At 32.0% G+C, this 15,915-nt stretch overlaps 2 protein-coding genes across 2 annotated transcripts; one reads left to right on the top strand and one right to left on the bottom strand.

Annotated features, from left to right (window-relative positions):
• Positions 1-6,387: 6,387 nt before the first annotated feature.
• Positions 6,388-8,961, bottom strand: LOC100853763 (rust resistance kinase Lr10). Its single transcript, XM_010664515.3, has 3 exons — positions 8,153-8,961; positions 7,745-7,774; positions 6,388-7,618 (listed from the first exon to the last, which is right to left on the bottom strand). Exons 1-3 carry the CDS (start codon positions 8,859-8,861, stop codon positions 6,504-6,506), a joined length of 1,854 nt encoding a protein of 617 aa, XP_010662817.1. The 5' UTR covers positions 8,862-8,961; the 3' UTR covers positions 6,388-6,503.
• A 431-nt stretch (positions 8,962-9,392) lies between these two features.
• LOC100853806 (LEAF RUST 10 DISEASE-RESISTANCE LOCUS RECEPTOR-LIKE PROTEIN KINASE-like 2.3) lies at positions 9,393-12,833 on the top strand. Its single transcript, XM_010664514.3, has 6 exons — positions 9,393-10,302; positions 10,488-10,544; positions 10,640-10,675; positions 10,849-10,908; positions 11,010-11,033; positions 11,522-12,833. The coding sequence occupies exons 1-6, from the start codon at positions 9,447-9,449 to the stop codon at positions 12,646-12,648; spliced, it is 2,160 nt and encodes a 719-aa protein (XP_010662816.1). The 5' UTR covers positions 9,393-9,446; the 3' UTR covers positions 12,649-12,833.
• The last annotated feature ends 3,082 nt before the right edge of the window (positions 12,834-15,915 follow it).

The raw sequence follows: 15,915 nt of genomic DNA, 5'->3' as shown, positions 1-15,915 counted from the left end.
TAGTATATGTCTATCATTATTATTCATTTTTAGTGTAAAATTGAAGGAGTGAATATAAATTCCATAAAAAATCTTAGTTGATCCCTTTCAAGCATCATAGTCCTTCAATAATTCCAATAAGACTATTGACGGTGACTATTATAGTGTCATCAATTGTATAGTCCATTATACATGTGCCAATTTCAAACAATAGCCTACCAATGAATTTTCTTACCAATAAATGGATATCTGTCCTCACCTTGGAAGACTTTAACATCTTTGCAGGAAGACATGTGATTGCAGAATAATTTGCGACAAATAATCTTTTTTGTTTTGTCTTGCTTGACTAACCAAATAAAATATTGATTGATCTTTATTATGAAGGTGCCTTGATAGCTCCTTCAAGTAGCCAGGAAAGTTCGGTCTTTAAAATTGCTTAGTTTGTACTATCATTGCAAGAAAAAGGTAAATGTCATTTATCATCTTCTTATAAATATTAAGTAGATGCAAATTATGAAATTACATAAAATAATGTCATATTTAATTGATGGTCTAGACTAGGATAAAATATTAATGAAATCTATATGTGTGTGTGATATTTTAATTTATATTATCATATAAATATACATTTTTTTTCTTTTTGAAACCAAAATTTTATCTTTTTAAAATTAGATTTTTAATTTTTTTTTTATTCAAAGTGATTAACATGAAATATTTCGAAAAGAAATATTTTAGAGATCCAATGAATATGAGAAATAAATTTACTATCCAAAATATAAGTATATTCCATTTTTCTTCATGAGATTGTTAAATTCAATATTGTCATAAATCATAGCCCTCCAATAAGACTTTGACTACTATATTGTCATAAATCATATATCATATGGTCCATTATACATGTGCCAACTTCAAACAATGGCCTACCGAGTGAATTTCTCAATAATAAATGGATATTAGCCCTTGCCTTGGAAGACTTTGACGGTAAGACATGTGATAGAGGAAGAATCTTTGAAATTTTCAAATATGGATTCTTGTGGAAAAGTGGGTGATATATTTCAAAAAGCCGACAATTAATTTTTTGGGTTTTGTCTTGCTTGACTAACCAAATAATTTTTTGAGTTTTGTCTTGCTTGACTAACCAAATAAGATATTGATTGATCTTTACTATGAAGGTGTCTTGGCAACTTCCTCATGTAGTAAGAAAAAGCCAAATATCATGTACCACTATCTTATGAATGTTAACCAAATACAAAGTGGTGAAACTATATAAATTAAGATCATATTTAATTGAGGGTTTAAACTAGGATAAAATATTAATTTGTATTTCATATATATATATATATATATATAATTTAAATTTGTATTATAATATAAATATGCTTTTATTTTTCTTCTTTTTGTAATAAAAATTTTATTTTTCTTTATTTGAGATTTTTCTTCTTTTTATAAAAGACATCTATATTGCATGTTTTTTGTGAGATTATTAAATCTCATATAAATGGATATAATAAATAAAATGAATAATCATTTTTCTTATCTATTTTTCAACCAAACATAAAATAAAGTTGATATGATCTTAAGAACATAACATGTATCTTAGATAAAGTAAACAAAAAAAATAAAAAATAAAAAGGTTGTTATGATTTGCAAATAAAACTAAAATGCAAATCAATTATTTTGGAGAATATAAATGCCCATTACTACATCAACAACCCTTGTACATGGATCAAAATTCTTAGCTAGTCGCTTTCAAGCATCATATTCCTTCAATAATTCTAATAAGGTCGCCTTTGTTGATATTCAATAATTCCAATAAGGTCGGCTTTGTTGATATTCAATAATTCTAATAAGGCCGGCTTTGTTGATATTGACCACCACAGTCATAAATCATATAGTCCAATATGCACATGTCAATTTCAAACAATGGCCTACCAATAAATTTTCTTAGCAATAAATGGATAGCATCATATTCCTTCAACAACTCCAACAAGACTGGTTTTGTTAATATTGACCACTATATTGTCATAAGTCATATGGTCCATTATACATGTCTCAATTTCCAAAAAAAAAAAAGATGTCTACCAATGAACTTGACTTGGAAGACTTTGACTCCTTTGTATTAAGAGATATGACAGAGGGAAGGATCTATGAACTTTTCAAATATGGATTTTAGTGGAAAAGTGGGTAGAATATTTCAATAACGTGATAAATATATATATATATTGGTTTTGTCTTGCTTGACTGACCAAATAAGATATTAGTTAATCTTATTGCAAAGGTTCCTTGGCAACTTCTTTAAGTAACTAGGAAAATTCAATATTTAAATTTGCTTGGTTTGCACTATCATTGTCAAAAAAACACAAAATGTTATTTATAATCTTCTTATGAATGTTAAACACATGTAAATGTAGATGATGAAATTATGTAAATTAAGAACATTTTTAATTTACGGTCTAGACTAGGACGAAATATTAATGAAATTGGACAATATATATATATATATATATATATATATATATATATATATATATATATGCATTTTTTTTTTCTTTTTTGGAACCAAAATTTTATCATTTTAAAATTAGATTTTTATTTTATTTTTTATTTTGGTTATTCAAAGTGATTAACATGAAATTTTTTTGAAGAAATATCTAATAAATATAAGAAATAAATATATTATCCAAAATATATGTAGATTCCATTTTTTTCATGAGATTGTTAAATTCTGATATGATAAAAAGAATTAATAAAGTTAATATGACCTTAAAAGCATAGCATGCACCCTTAGATAAAGTAAACAAAAAATAAGAAGATTGTCATGATTTGCTTGTAAAACTAAAATATGAATCAATTATTTTGAAAAATATGGCGCCCATGAGTATTTCCAAAGCCTTGTAAGTTGGATAAAGGTTAAAATACAAAAGTGTGGTCTTGGATTAGAAAATGTAAGACATAGAAAGAAAACACACAAAGAAGGGAGAGAAATCATTATAGTTACTCTGAGATGGGAAATATATCATAAAGATGTATAATTACTAAAAATAAAATAAAAGATAGTTTGTCTGATGCTTCTACCAATTATTACTCAAAAGATCATTATGCTAAACTCAAAACCACTTTGAGAGACATATATATATATATATATCAAGAATGAACTCAAAATATTGCAATGTACTTTGAGGAAACATAGAATAAGAAAATTGTTTTTAAATTAAGTTTACAAATACTTTTTTCTAGAAAATAATAAAGAAATATGTTAATACTGTTCTCGTAATTTTTTTTTTTTAAATGATACTAAAAGTAGAGAAGCCACATTCATACATGTTATTCTATGAATATATATATAAAAGGAAAAGTCTAGTAAAAAAAAAAGTCTATACATAGGACAAAATGCATTAAACTAGTGTCAAGGTTCCAACAAATGTCTTATTCTATGAAGTCATGAACAAGTTATGATTCAATTAAAACATGAAGTATTTGCTTAGAAACCTGTTATTCCATAAAAAGTATAACTCATGCAAGTTGATTAAGGTGAGGATTGAAATTACTAAAAATATTTTTTGGTAAAATAAATTTTGTTAAGATTTTATGGTTATCCTATATCCTACTTCAAATCAATCTAGATGAAATTATATTACATGATGAGTGTATGATCCTTCATTGAAACTCTCTAACAGGTTAAGACAATTGTTAAAGCAAAATCTAAACCCAAACCTCTTGATCCGCTGGTTTTCTATATTGATTTTCTCTCCATAAAATTTTCCCTCCTTCCCTTTGTTTTGTTTAGTCATGGTGTTCCCCCTTTGTAAGCAACTAGTTTCAATGAAATCTTAAAACTAATAACCCATGTACAAGAATCATTAATGTTTCACTTGCCAAGAACAAGTTAAACTAAGATTCACTTGTTTACAAGTCAATTTCATAATCATTTCATAATTAGAGTGAAAAAAATATTTTTCTTTTCTATTATTATTTATGAATGTGTAGTTAGCAAATGTTGTAATCAATGGTTCATGATGAATGGGATTTTTGTACAATAGAATATTTGTTAGGCTCACTTTTGAATTAAGGTCATGCTTATCTTTTAACAGAAGTTTTAAAACATAATAAAATATTTAATAAAATTAAGTTCTATTTAGACTTAAGTCAAATTACAATTTATTTAGTTTTAAGATAAATTAAACAAATATCATTGGAAAAGTTCAGGCTTACAATATCAATTTTCCTTTTTTTGCCACTAATTTTCCTATTCAGTAATGAGATCCTCTAAAGAGCTTATTGTTTCCTTATTATTAAGAGAAAAATCATTAAAAATAATAATAATCATACAATTTACGAGGAAATTAATAAAAACTAAAATTAGAATTTGGACAGCCTTACATTGATTAACTAAAGGCATCTTTTTCCAAATTGGAAAATACAAGGGCCATCAAGATAGGTTTCACTATTAAAAGCAAATTCCATGAAGGTAACTAGAATGCTAATTGAAACTCACAAAAATAGAATAATTTAAAGTCACTTGATCTAAATTACTCTAAAGGTAGGCATGTAGAGAAAGATATACAATTACAGACAAAAAATGATCTCTCATGAGTCCAAGTTGCAATCCCTTGCCTAAAAAATGATACATGCATTAGTTTCTTTCCTCATTATGCCCTTAGGGACATAGGAGACTAAACTAGTCAAGTTTGAGAGGTTGAACGCCAATTGACATTCATTGTCATAATCAGTATCCAAAAAATATGATAAGATTCATAACACAATGACTGAGATATTCCATGGAGATGACAACATATTGCTAAAAGAATTGATTGGTACCTAATATTCCATGGAAAAAGTTGTATAGATAAGATAGATCGAACTTGTTAAACTAGCTTGGCGGTTTAGAAATTCATAAAAAAGTAGTTATATTATGAACTAGCTTGGTGGCTTTAATGTCAATCAAGCAGGACAAAACCAAAAAATCAATTAATTTATCATCTTCCTAAAATCCATTTCCTTTGTTTTCATACAAATTCATAATTGAGAGGTTCATGGGTTCTTCATTTTATCTCATCCAGCTTATTGGATATTTCAGAAGGCAAAGAAATCAAGTCCCTCCAAGTGCAAGGACAAATCTCCATTTAGTACCAAGAAAATGAACTCGACGAGTACCCCTATATACAATGAGCCACACAAATTGAAAATAGACCCCATATACAATAGACCACACAAAGAATAAATCATAGTGGTACAATGGTCACATGTATATAAAGGACTATATAGTTGTATGAACCACACAAATTGAAAATAGACCCTATATATAGTGGACTACACAAAGAATGAAACATAGTGAGAAATTGGTCACATACATACAATGGACTATATGGTCCACGACTGTTAGTGGGAAATAGTCGATTATAAAAAATTCATAAGACTTCTTGAAATGATGATGCTTATGGGGATGACTTAAAAATTTTAAAGTTTATTTTATTTTTTATTTTTATTTTTAAAAAAAAGTAGACACATAGCAATAGGGTTCACATGATTCAACAATGTAGTTATATCCATTGTTGAGTTAGGAAACTTTTTAATAACAAGCCTTGACCCCCAAAGAACTAATCTAAGTGGTTTCTGATCAGGAAAGACATACTTTCAACTAACACACTGAAGGTTTGTTTGCAAATATTTTAAAAATTAGTTTTTCTTTTTTAAAACAAAAATAATTTTCCAACCTCAAAAATACATCTAGCAGATTTTAGAATAAAAATGTCATGAAAACAAAGTGATTGGTGTTTTTTTTATTGCATTTTGCATGGTAAATTACTTTCACCAAGAACTAATAAAGAAAACCATTTTTTAGAATTTCAAATAGAATTTTATTCCTAAAAAAGATATAAAATTGTTTTTATGAATTGTTCTCAAAAACTTATTTTTTAAAATTATTTTTGAAAATATTATCCACCATGCCTCAAATTTTCTTGTGAGAACCTAACCTTGCAATTTCTCATATCTAATTTGCAAGATGCAAAATAATGTTGCGAGATCTTCGCAAGTAACAAGGCAACAAATCACATGAGAATAAGTCTATGAAAACTTCTCAATATTTCATTTTATTCTTTCTATGATGCAAAGCACAAGTTTCCAAGATGAAAACTTGTCCACATAAAATTTTCCCTTTTTTTCTCAACTCCTCCTAGCTACCTTAATGGTACTGAAGCTTCTCCCAAGAAAGCAAGACATAATGACTGAGGTTATTTGTTTCAGGCTAGTTTTTTAATAAGCTCCCTTATAATTGCTTACCTAACCTCAAAGCCTACTCTCTTTGGAGAACAAGAGTCTTCCACATTTTTTATTTTTTGAAATCCATCTACGAACTTTACTAGAAGATCTCAATTAGTGCAAGGAAAGAAACAATTAATAAAGGTGGAGCCTCAAAAGCAGCTTATTTTATTAAACTATAGCAATAAATAACGAGATTACATTATCACCATTTATTATAACATGATTATTTCCCAAATTAAACACTCACAATAGACAACTTTTTATTCTATTTCTGTTATGACTGTCAACTCTGGTTGGATAGATGTTATGCGTCTTCTAACACTTGTCCTTGTTTGTCCCATGGAGGTAAAAGGATTAGGAGGCATAACTAAATTGCCTCCTTCTCTTTCCAACATTCCAATCACAATTTTCATGGAAGGACGATCTATTGGATACCATTGGATACACCAAAGCCCTATGATGCTTAGTTTCTTTGCTATTTTAATATCACTTTCATCCTCAATTCGGATGTGTACCTCTTGCTCTTGATCCAAATGATTGTAGAGCCATTCTGGGAAGTATGCTTGACTAGTATTTTCTACTGTAGCATCAATATTCTTCCTTCCCCCTACCATTTCGATCAACAACATACCAAAACTATAAACATCTGACTTATAAGATACATTCCCAAAATTTCTTGATAACATTTCTGGTGCAATATAACCCATGGTTCCCCTTGCTGCTGTCATAGATACTGCACTTTGCTCCTTAGAGCATAATTTGGCTAAACCAAAATCAGAAATCTTCGGATTAGAGTTATGATCAAGCAAAATATTATGAGGTTTGATATCCAAATGAAGGATTCTTTGATCACAACCTTGGTGAAGATACTCAATACCTTTAGCTATGCCAATAGCAATTTCTTGAAGCTTATGCCAACCCAGAGAATAATTATTACCAAATGCTGAAAATATAAACTTGTCTAGTGACTCATTTGGTAAAAATTCATAAATCAAAGCTCGCTTATATCCATCTGCACAAAACCCGAGCAACCGAACCACGTTAACATGATGTATGGTACTCATTGTTCCTACTTCATTAATGAACTCTTCTCCATTTCCTTTGAAACCATCAAGGATCTTTACAGCAACAAAAACTTCATTTGAGAGCTTTCCTTTATAAACGGTCCCATAGCCTCCTTGACCTAGTTTGTCCTTGAAATTATTTGTGATCTTTTTAATATCAGCATAGGAGTACCTTGAGGGCTTCAGAGCTCTATAATCTTCCAAAAACTTTTGAATATTTATTCTATGCTCTCTTTTCAACTTATTAGAGCGATAGACAATAAATATTATAAAGATTCCAAAAGTGAAATGAAGGAAACCAAGGATTGCTTCTGCACATAGGGGAAAAAAAGTTTCTATAAGTAAATGAAACAAGAAAAAAAAAAAAAAAAGACAAACTAAGAATCATCATCATGATGTCACCCTCATTATTGAAAAGAATATGAATAGGAAATCACCTGTAAGCACCATTTTATCCATTGGAGCACCTGTAAAAGATAGTAAACTTATTAGCTTTTTGTATTCTTTTAATTAGTAAAATCATAATAGATTACATGACGTTGTAACATGAGTATAGTTATTTTTGGTGTATTTGGATTTCAACCTTGGCCTTTGCAGTCCTTTCTACAGGTTCGATTGTTTTAGCTAAGCCTAATTGTTGTAGCTAGCTTGTAATGAATAAATAATATTGCATGTTCAGATCCATTACTATAGTAGTTAATTTGGTTCACATCCATAAGGGTTCAATCCAATTTTATGGTACAAACAGAGAATACTATAGAAAATTTCATGTGCATATTAACATCATAGTAGGAGATAAGAAAGGGCTTGCAAGGTGAAAATGATGAAGAAGCGGGATTTAGTACCTTTTGCTGGTTTATCAATGCATTCGATTTCAGGTTCCCTGCTATTATTCTTCTTCCGTTGGCACTTGTTTCCTTTTGCTTCACAGTTTCCGCACATAGGTTTTGACCAATTCATATAAAATTCCCTTTCATGATAAACCATATAATTATATGTATAATATTCTGGGAGTGTAGCATTGAAAATCTTCCGGCAAGAGGATAAGTTCACTTCAGCGAGAGAGTAAGAGGAAGGAGCGACATAAACTGGGTTACTTGAGAGAATACTGCAAGGGATGGACCAAAGTTGATTATCAGCATATGATAGCTGATTTGTTATATCTTCAGAACAATTGAAGAAGGAGAAGTTGCTGTATGTGTACTCATCTTTGAACTGGAAGGGAAAGGCAGATAAATTAAAGTTTAGAATCTGCCATTGAAGGTAATCACGCGGGTACCAGAGAACAATCTCCTGAGAAGTGTAATTTATTTCCTTCACCCAGAGCTTTCCTGAAGAGGGCAGCTCTAGTATGGTCCGCTTCTCTTCTGAGCATGATAGCTCAAACTCCGGATATCCACAGTGTTCTGGCTGGTGTTTTAGCCGGAACGGAAACCGGATGACTGGACCATGGTGACTGCACCTTGACGCCTTGCACTCATCATCTCGGCTTCCTCCATTAATCTCTGCAAACAATCTCATAAACAAGAAGAAGAAGAATAAAGAGATGCCCATTTTTAAGCAACTGCTTATCTCTATAGTTTTAATTTGCACTGCTTCTCCCCTACTTTATATATATAATTAGATTTGAAAATTTTGTACAAAGGGAGAAGAACTTTGTTTGTTTAGGAAGCAGGTGCTTTTAGGGAATACAAAAAAGATGGAGGACTGCTACAATAAAAATTTAGTTTTATCTCAGAATATAAAATTTACTTGAAAAAATTGTAGAAAATTGGTCTATCAGTATTTACTAACATGCCGTATGAGTAAAGAAAGATGATAAAGATGATCCTTCTTTATCCTTTTCCCATTGTTGAGACCTAAAAATTAGGTAATATTTAAAACATAAACAATTCCAATATAAACCATAATAACTTCAAGCATCATTTTTAACATAGTGATTCTAAATAATGGGAAGCTCACAGTTGGCTGGATGTGATGGGATGAAAGTGTGGTCCCAGTTGAAAAATCAAACAGTTTGGGGAAGAATAACATGTTGAAGAAAGCTGCAATTAAAACAGAGTATCTCTCTCTCTGTGGAACTCACAACCCAAAAACAGAGCATCTCTCTCTCTCTCTCTCTCTCTCTAAAATTTGATAATGTTAAGGGAGGCACAACTCGTGGGAGTAGGCCTCATGACAGTAGTCATCCATGCCTGCTTCCTTTCAGTTTGTGTTGCTAAGCATCACAAGTACCAGATATGCAGCCCCTCTTCCTGCGGAGATATGAGGAACATTTCCTACCCTTTTCGATTACAAGACGATCCCCGCAGCTGCGGTTACCCTGAGTATGAATTGATTTGTGAAAACAATCGTACTATGATAAACCTTCATGGTGGGACATACTTAGTTACCCAGATCAACTACCAGAATTATACAATTCGGGTAGTGGATCCTCGGCGAAAGAAGGACAACTGTTGGATCTCCAGTCCTCTTAATTCCATTGGTGCATATTACAAAGAAAATCCATATGATTCGTCTTCTGCATGGAGTGCTGGTTATACTCTGCCTTATAAATGGAATCCTGCTTCTCCTTATCCTTCTGAACCAATATTCTATACAATAGTTTTGATGAACTGTGAGCAGTCAATCAGGGACGACAACTACCTTCATATAATTCCATGCAACACTAGAGGCTCTTCCTCTTCCTCACCAACATACGCTTATGCAGTTGTCGGAGACTATGTGTCGGTGGGAGATATTCCGTATTCATGCACCATCGGCACATCTATTATTATTCAACCGTTGAAGTCACTTCCAGAGCCCAGCAATCTTTCGATGTCAGATTTGCAAAATTATATGCTTCTGGGGCTTCAGCTTTCATTTTTGCCTCTCTTCTGCCACCGCCAATGCGAAATGATAGGGCAAGATTGCTACGATATAAATTTCACTGGGAACGTCGGCTTTGAATGCAAGTCATGGGCCGACCTTACTGGCAACACTCCAGAGAAAAATGGTGAGTATAAGATGCCCTCATACTTGATCTTTGGAGTTGGGGTTACAGTGCCTGCAATCAAGGAAACGCGATTTTATAGGAAATTAATTCCCTGAAAATCTGATTATGCCTAACCATCTTATCTTCCTTGCATTAGTCTTCAATATTTCCATCCCTAATTTCACTTGTTTGGTTTAATCTTGCAGGGCTTTGGACAGGGCTTTGGAAGTTTATAAGAATTTATTTATTGCTACCCTTCTTTAGTAAGGCTTCAACTAAAATTTTCTTTGAAATCAAATCTTTATTTTATTCATTTTTCCTATTTTTTTTACAAAATTTCCTAATTCATTGTTAACAGGGGGGTTACTTTCTCCCTACACCTTAAAATTTGGAGGTAAGGATGCTTCTTGCAATTATTATTTTCTCATGAGAATAAGACAAAAGATTTATTTAGAGTTCTTTCATCTTAATTAATCTCTCCATTTCTTGCTTCTCAATAAATTTAAAATTTAGGCAATCAAGGGCATTCTTCCTTGTGACTAACATGGCACGAATGGTTTAATATAGGACTTCAAGAAGAACTTAGTAAATGCGAATTTTACTATCCCTGCAACACCTCGATGATTGGTAAGACTTTCTTCACTTACATGTCTCCTCTTCTAATGTTATTTATGTCTCTCACTTATATTGGTCCATATTTTTAATTTGTTACATCTCTTCCTTACTAGGCGGCTGGATACTGCGTATTATTGGTAAGCCTCCTAAATTCCAACTACTAAGTTTTTGTAAAAACAATATTGTAAAGAGTTGATATGAAAATTCTTGGAATTCTTGCATTTTGAAGGTTGTGCAGTGAACTTCAAATTGATTTTGCTTTGTTTGACTGTACAAAGCAAAATCAATTTAGATGTAATTCAAAATTTTCTCCCAAATTTAAATGTAATTCAACTCCACTAACATATAAAGAAGTCAAAACAATGAAATTGAAATTGGGGTCTTCTTATCCAAGGCCCCAGTACTTCCATCAAATTGCTCCCCAAGCAACAGTACTCTGTAAAGTGATTGTTAAAGTAGCTATTTTATATGGCTCTCTAACAACACAACAACTTAGTGTTTTACTTTATATGAAGGTAGAATAGTTTTTTCTACCATATGTATTTGTTGGATTTAACTTTGTTTTTGATATCTTGTTCCTTTTTCTTAAAATAATCATTTTTTTTTACATTTGATTTGTGTTTAGTCATAGGAAGGACTATGCTCGGGATGTTGTGTCTATTCGCCTATTTGATTTACAAGTTCCACCGGAGACATCTATCATTAGATGATAGCATTGAAGAATTCTTACGGAGTCAAAAAAATCTCCAACCCATCAAGTACTCGTATTCAGACATAAAGAAGATGACTCATAACTTTGCGAATAAATTAGGTCAAGGAGGTTTTGGCTCTGTATATAAAGGAAAACTTCGAAGTGGTCGCATTGTAGCTGTGAAAGTGCTGGTCATGTCAAAAGCTAATGGACAAGATTTCATCAATGAGGTTGCAACAATAGGAAGAATTCACCATGTTAATGTGGTGAGACTTGTAGGATTTTGTGTACAAGGATCAAAATGGGCACTTATATATGACTTCATGCCTAATGGTTCTCTTGATAAGTTTATTTTTCTTAAAGAAGAAAATAACACTTTTTTAAGCTGGGAAAGGTTGTATAAGGTTGCACTTGGAGTGGGGCGTGGGATTGAATACTTACATCAAGGCTGTGACATGCAAATTCTACATTTTGATATCAAGCCACACAATATTCTTCTTGATGAAGACTTTACACCAAAAGTTTCAGATTTTGGCCTTGCAAAATTGTATTCAACAGATGAAAGTATGGTGTCTCTCACTGCTGCACGAGGAACATTGGGATATATTGCTCCAGAATTGTTCTATAAAAATATTGGAGGTGTCTCATACAAAGCTGATGTTTATAGTTTTGGAATGTTGTTAATGGAGATGGTGGGGAGAAGAAAGAATGTGAATGCAAATGCAGCGCACTCGAGTCAAATATATTTTCCATCATGGATTTATGATAGATATGATCAAGGAGATAACATAGACTTGGGAGATGCCACTGAAGATGAAAAGAAGCTTGTTAGGAAAATGGTGATAGTTGCACTATGGTGTATACAGATGAAGCCCATAGATCGTCCTTCAATGAGCAAAGCTTTAGAGATGTTGGAAGGAGAGGTTGAGCTATTAGAAATGCCTCCGAAGCCTACTCTATACTCTGAGGAAATGTTAGTTGAGGATCATATGAGCAATCCAATAGAAGCACCAATTTCCTTGTGCAATTCCATGGGTACAATTACATTAGATGGAAGGTAGCATAGCATTTTTCCACTTGCATGCTATCTCCTATGATATCATATGTTTGTAATTTGGATTAAATGTATGGGTTATAACTCCTCTTGCAAGGTCCATATAATGTAATATTGTCTTGAGGCATTGGCATGGTACCCTAGCAAGGTACCCTAGCAACAAGCATATAAACATGTAATAATTATTACCTATGTTCTAAATGATTCAAATAGCACCAAACGGGAATATCAATTAATGTTTTAAGGCCTAGTTCCATAGTACTCAAATGATTATTGTTGTATTGCATAGCCTCACATGACTTAAATAACACCAAATATATATAATAGAAAACAAAGTAAACTAACTCTAAATAGAAAGAAAAGCAATAAGATTAATAAAGATAAAAGAAAGGACATAATATTTATGATGTACCATAAGAGTGTCTTATCTATGTCCTTGGGAAATAGCAATCAATTCATTAACTTTTAAATTAGAAAATTACAAAATTGGAAGAATATCGAACTAGGAGGCTCTTACTTGGCAAAGAGCTTTCTTTATACTAATATTGGCTAAAGCCACTAAGATAGCTAAAAGGACATGGGCTTATATATAAGCCTCCAAGCATTGACCAAACCAATTCATAATCCATGTGGGACAAGGAATCCCTAAACTAACGAATACTAATTACACCAAAAACCAACAAATCTCAACCTTGGAAAATTAATACTCCACTACCAACTCCCAAAATTCAAATATTCTCTAACAAATGAACTTCAAATGCATCTCTAGAAACCATATACCCAAAATTTTCAAACTAGTATGATATTAACCAAGCCCAAATAGTAAGAGGGAGCACTACAGGAATAATGCCTTATAGCAGCGGCTAGTGACCCTCACTAGAGGTCAGAAATAATGTGCCTGCAAATTATGGTTGCACACCAAGTTGACCGCTACATGGTGTAGCCATAGGTGGTGCAACAATTTCTTATAGCTGCAGTTGTGAAAGTGACCATAAACACAAGTTAAAGTAATAGTAGCAACCATAGTAAAGTGCAGCAAATGGTTCTTACAACTGCATCTTGTTTTTGGCCCCCGCTAAATGGCATATAGTTGCATTTTGGAGTTGGCCACAGCTATAAGTTATCATTATTCATTTTTTGTGACGCTCGTTTGTGAGGCTCCCCATTAAATCCTTCAAAACACTATAAAAATGGTGTGGATCAGAAACATTTTTCTTCTAAGAATTTGAGTAAGCATAATCTTTCTTTTGATATTACATGCAATTTCATGTTGCAATAGTAGCTTGACCTTATCCCAACCACCTCATAACTGAATGACAATTTTTTCTGGATCTCTTTCAACACCAATAGCAAGTTTAGATTGGGTAAACAGAAAAAAAAAGGGCTAACCCCTTCAAGATTGACACAAAAGCTTCGCGGTAATATTCCAAAATTTGGAGAAATACAAAACTCATAGGTCAACAAAAATCCTTCTCCTAAACATGATATCTATTATAAACCTTTTTTCCAGTAAAAAAATAATAGAATCATATAATGGATATATACAGATGGTGAATCCCAATTAGCATCTACAAAACAAACTTGTAGGAACACAACAGAGATTTTTTAGATCAATATATTGAGAAAATGACTTGACACTAAAAAAAAAAGGCTAAGAAGCTCTGAGATTTGATGTTTTGTTAACAGAGATCCATGAGGACATAGAACAACATATTTAAATAGTTATTTTTTCTATGAATAAGAAAAAAAATTACATGAGTAACACCACACCAATGCTTATTTGAATAAAGTGTCATTCATGGACAAAAACTAAAGAAACCAATTGGGACTAGGGGGCAAGGCCATGATATTATCAATTACGTTACACTAGGCAGGTTATAATTACCATTGAGTGTAGAATGATATATTCACTTCTCAGCAACTCCAATATCTGATAGTATCATATTACCCTACAGGCAGAATACAAACAACGAATGAAATGTGAGTTGCAACAATCAGGCAATCAAAATCACATTTTGAACAATATAGGAACCCAACATCCAAACAAAATAGTATCAACAAGAAACTGCTATTTCTTTCATGATACAAGGAATTTTTGCCTCCATAAATTAATTACTTCATACGGAGTAAAATTTAAGGGTACAACAGACACCACCGCCTCATAATTCAAGAACCAAACCATCAAGAAGGCTATGTTGAAATCTAATCACCACATCCAAATAGGTATTTCTCTGGTCTCAACAAGTGACACAAGGAAATTTTTGTATCTAGTGAATACCTTTGCCTACATCTAGTACAAGGTTATGTTTTTATCTTGTAAACATATATATACATCCAAACATGTATACACACACACGTGTATGCACTCTGAAGTTCCCTAGAAATTATAAGTAGGTTTTGTAGGTACATGGCTATGACCAATTCTTGTCCTAGCTTGTAGATCTAGGTTAGCCCAAGGGTGTACCTTTTCCAAATTTTCTCTTTATGATGTTGCTTTATCCCTCTAGGTATATATTGTTAATGGCCACAACCTCAGCAATCTTTTTCATGTTTCCATGCATGGATCAGTTTAAAAAGGAAAAACACATGATTTCCAGAGTTTGAACTTCCATTATTTTACTATAGGTACAAGGTTAACATTTTTTGTATTCATGCCCCAGTTTAGTCATTTTCATATTGACATGTGTTAATGGTGTTTTCTTACATTCTTATTGATGAAATCCTCCCTTTCCAAGACCACAATTCATTCTAAGTTTATCAAAAGACATCAAGGCATCATAGAAAATCAACAATTCTAATATTGTAACATCTCCAACATTTGTAGAAAACACAAGATTCCATATTTAATCTCTAGATTGTAAATTAAGGTTCAAAACTCAAAAGCACATTCATATATACACAAACCTCACTAGCCATAAGCTTTCGAACATTATTAGCATATAATTTTCCCATACATTACAAATGAGCTTAATTTGAGAGTTATACCTTGGCAATGAGAGAACCTGCTTTGGGCAACAATTCAAATCATGACAGAATTTTTTGGTCTCCATCTCATCCTTGTAGCAACATGTACCTTACTCATGTCATTCCTCTTGTGTGGAGCTACCATTATCTTACCAATAACATGCAAAGTAGACAACAAGACTGAACAAGAAATTAAAATTCCTGAAGTTTAGAATCCTATACTGTAAGGAGAATGGAACTATGAGTGTCCAAGTGTGGTTGCTTGTCAAGAGTTGAAAATTTGGATGATTATTTGGAGGTTCTATTCAAA

This window comes from Vitis vinifera, chromosome 16 (genome assembly GCF_030704535.1).
Source record: "Vitis vinifera cultivar Pinot Noir 40024 chromosome 16, ASM3070453v1".
In the NCBI taxonomy this organism is placed as follows: domain Eukaryota; kingdom Viridiplantae; phylum Streptophyta; class Magnoliopsida; order Vitales; family Vitaceae; genus Vitis; species Vitis vinifera.
The sequence above is the reverse complement of the archived record's forward strand: the minus strand, read 5'-3'. Positions and strand labels throughout refer to the sequence as shown.

Bases quoted from the DNA above. Each gene is read 5' to 3' on its own strand.
- LOC100853806 (XM_010664514.3), top strand. From the start codon at position 9,447: ATGTTAAGGGAGGCACAACTCGTGGGAGTAGGCCTCATGACAGTAGTC. The intron at 10,303-10,487 runs GTGAGTATAAGA...TTAATCTTGCAG, and splicing joins CAACACTCCAGAGAAAAATG to GGCTTTGGACAGGGCTTTGG. The intron at 10,676-10,848 runs GTAAGGATGCTT...GGTTTAATATAG, and splicing joins CTACACCTTAAAATTTGGAG to GACTTCAAGAAGAACTTAGT.
- LOC100853763 (XM_010664515.3), bottom strand. From the start codon at position 8,861: ATGGGCATCTCTTTATTCTTCTTCTTCTTGTTTATGAGATTGTTTGCA. The intron at 7,775-8,152 runs GTACTAAATCCC...TATCTTTTACAG, and splicing joins CATTGATAAACCAGCAAAAG to GTGCTCCAATGGATAAAATG. The intron at 7,619-7,744 runs GTGATTTCCTAT...CCCTATGTGCAG, and splicing joins GGATAAAATGGTGCTTACAG to AAGCAATCCTTGGTTTCCTT.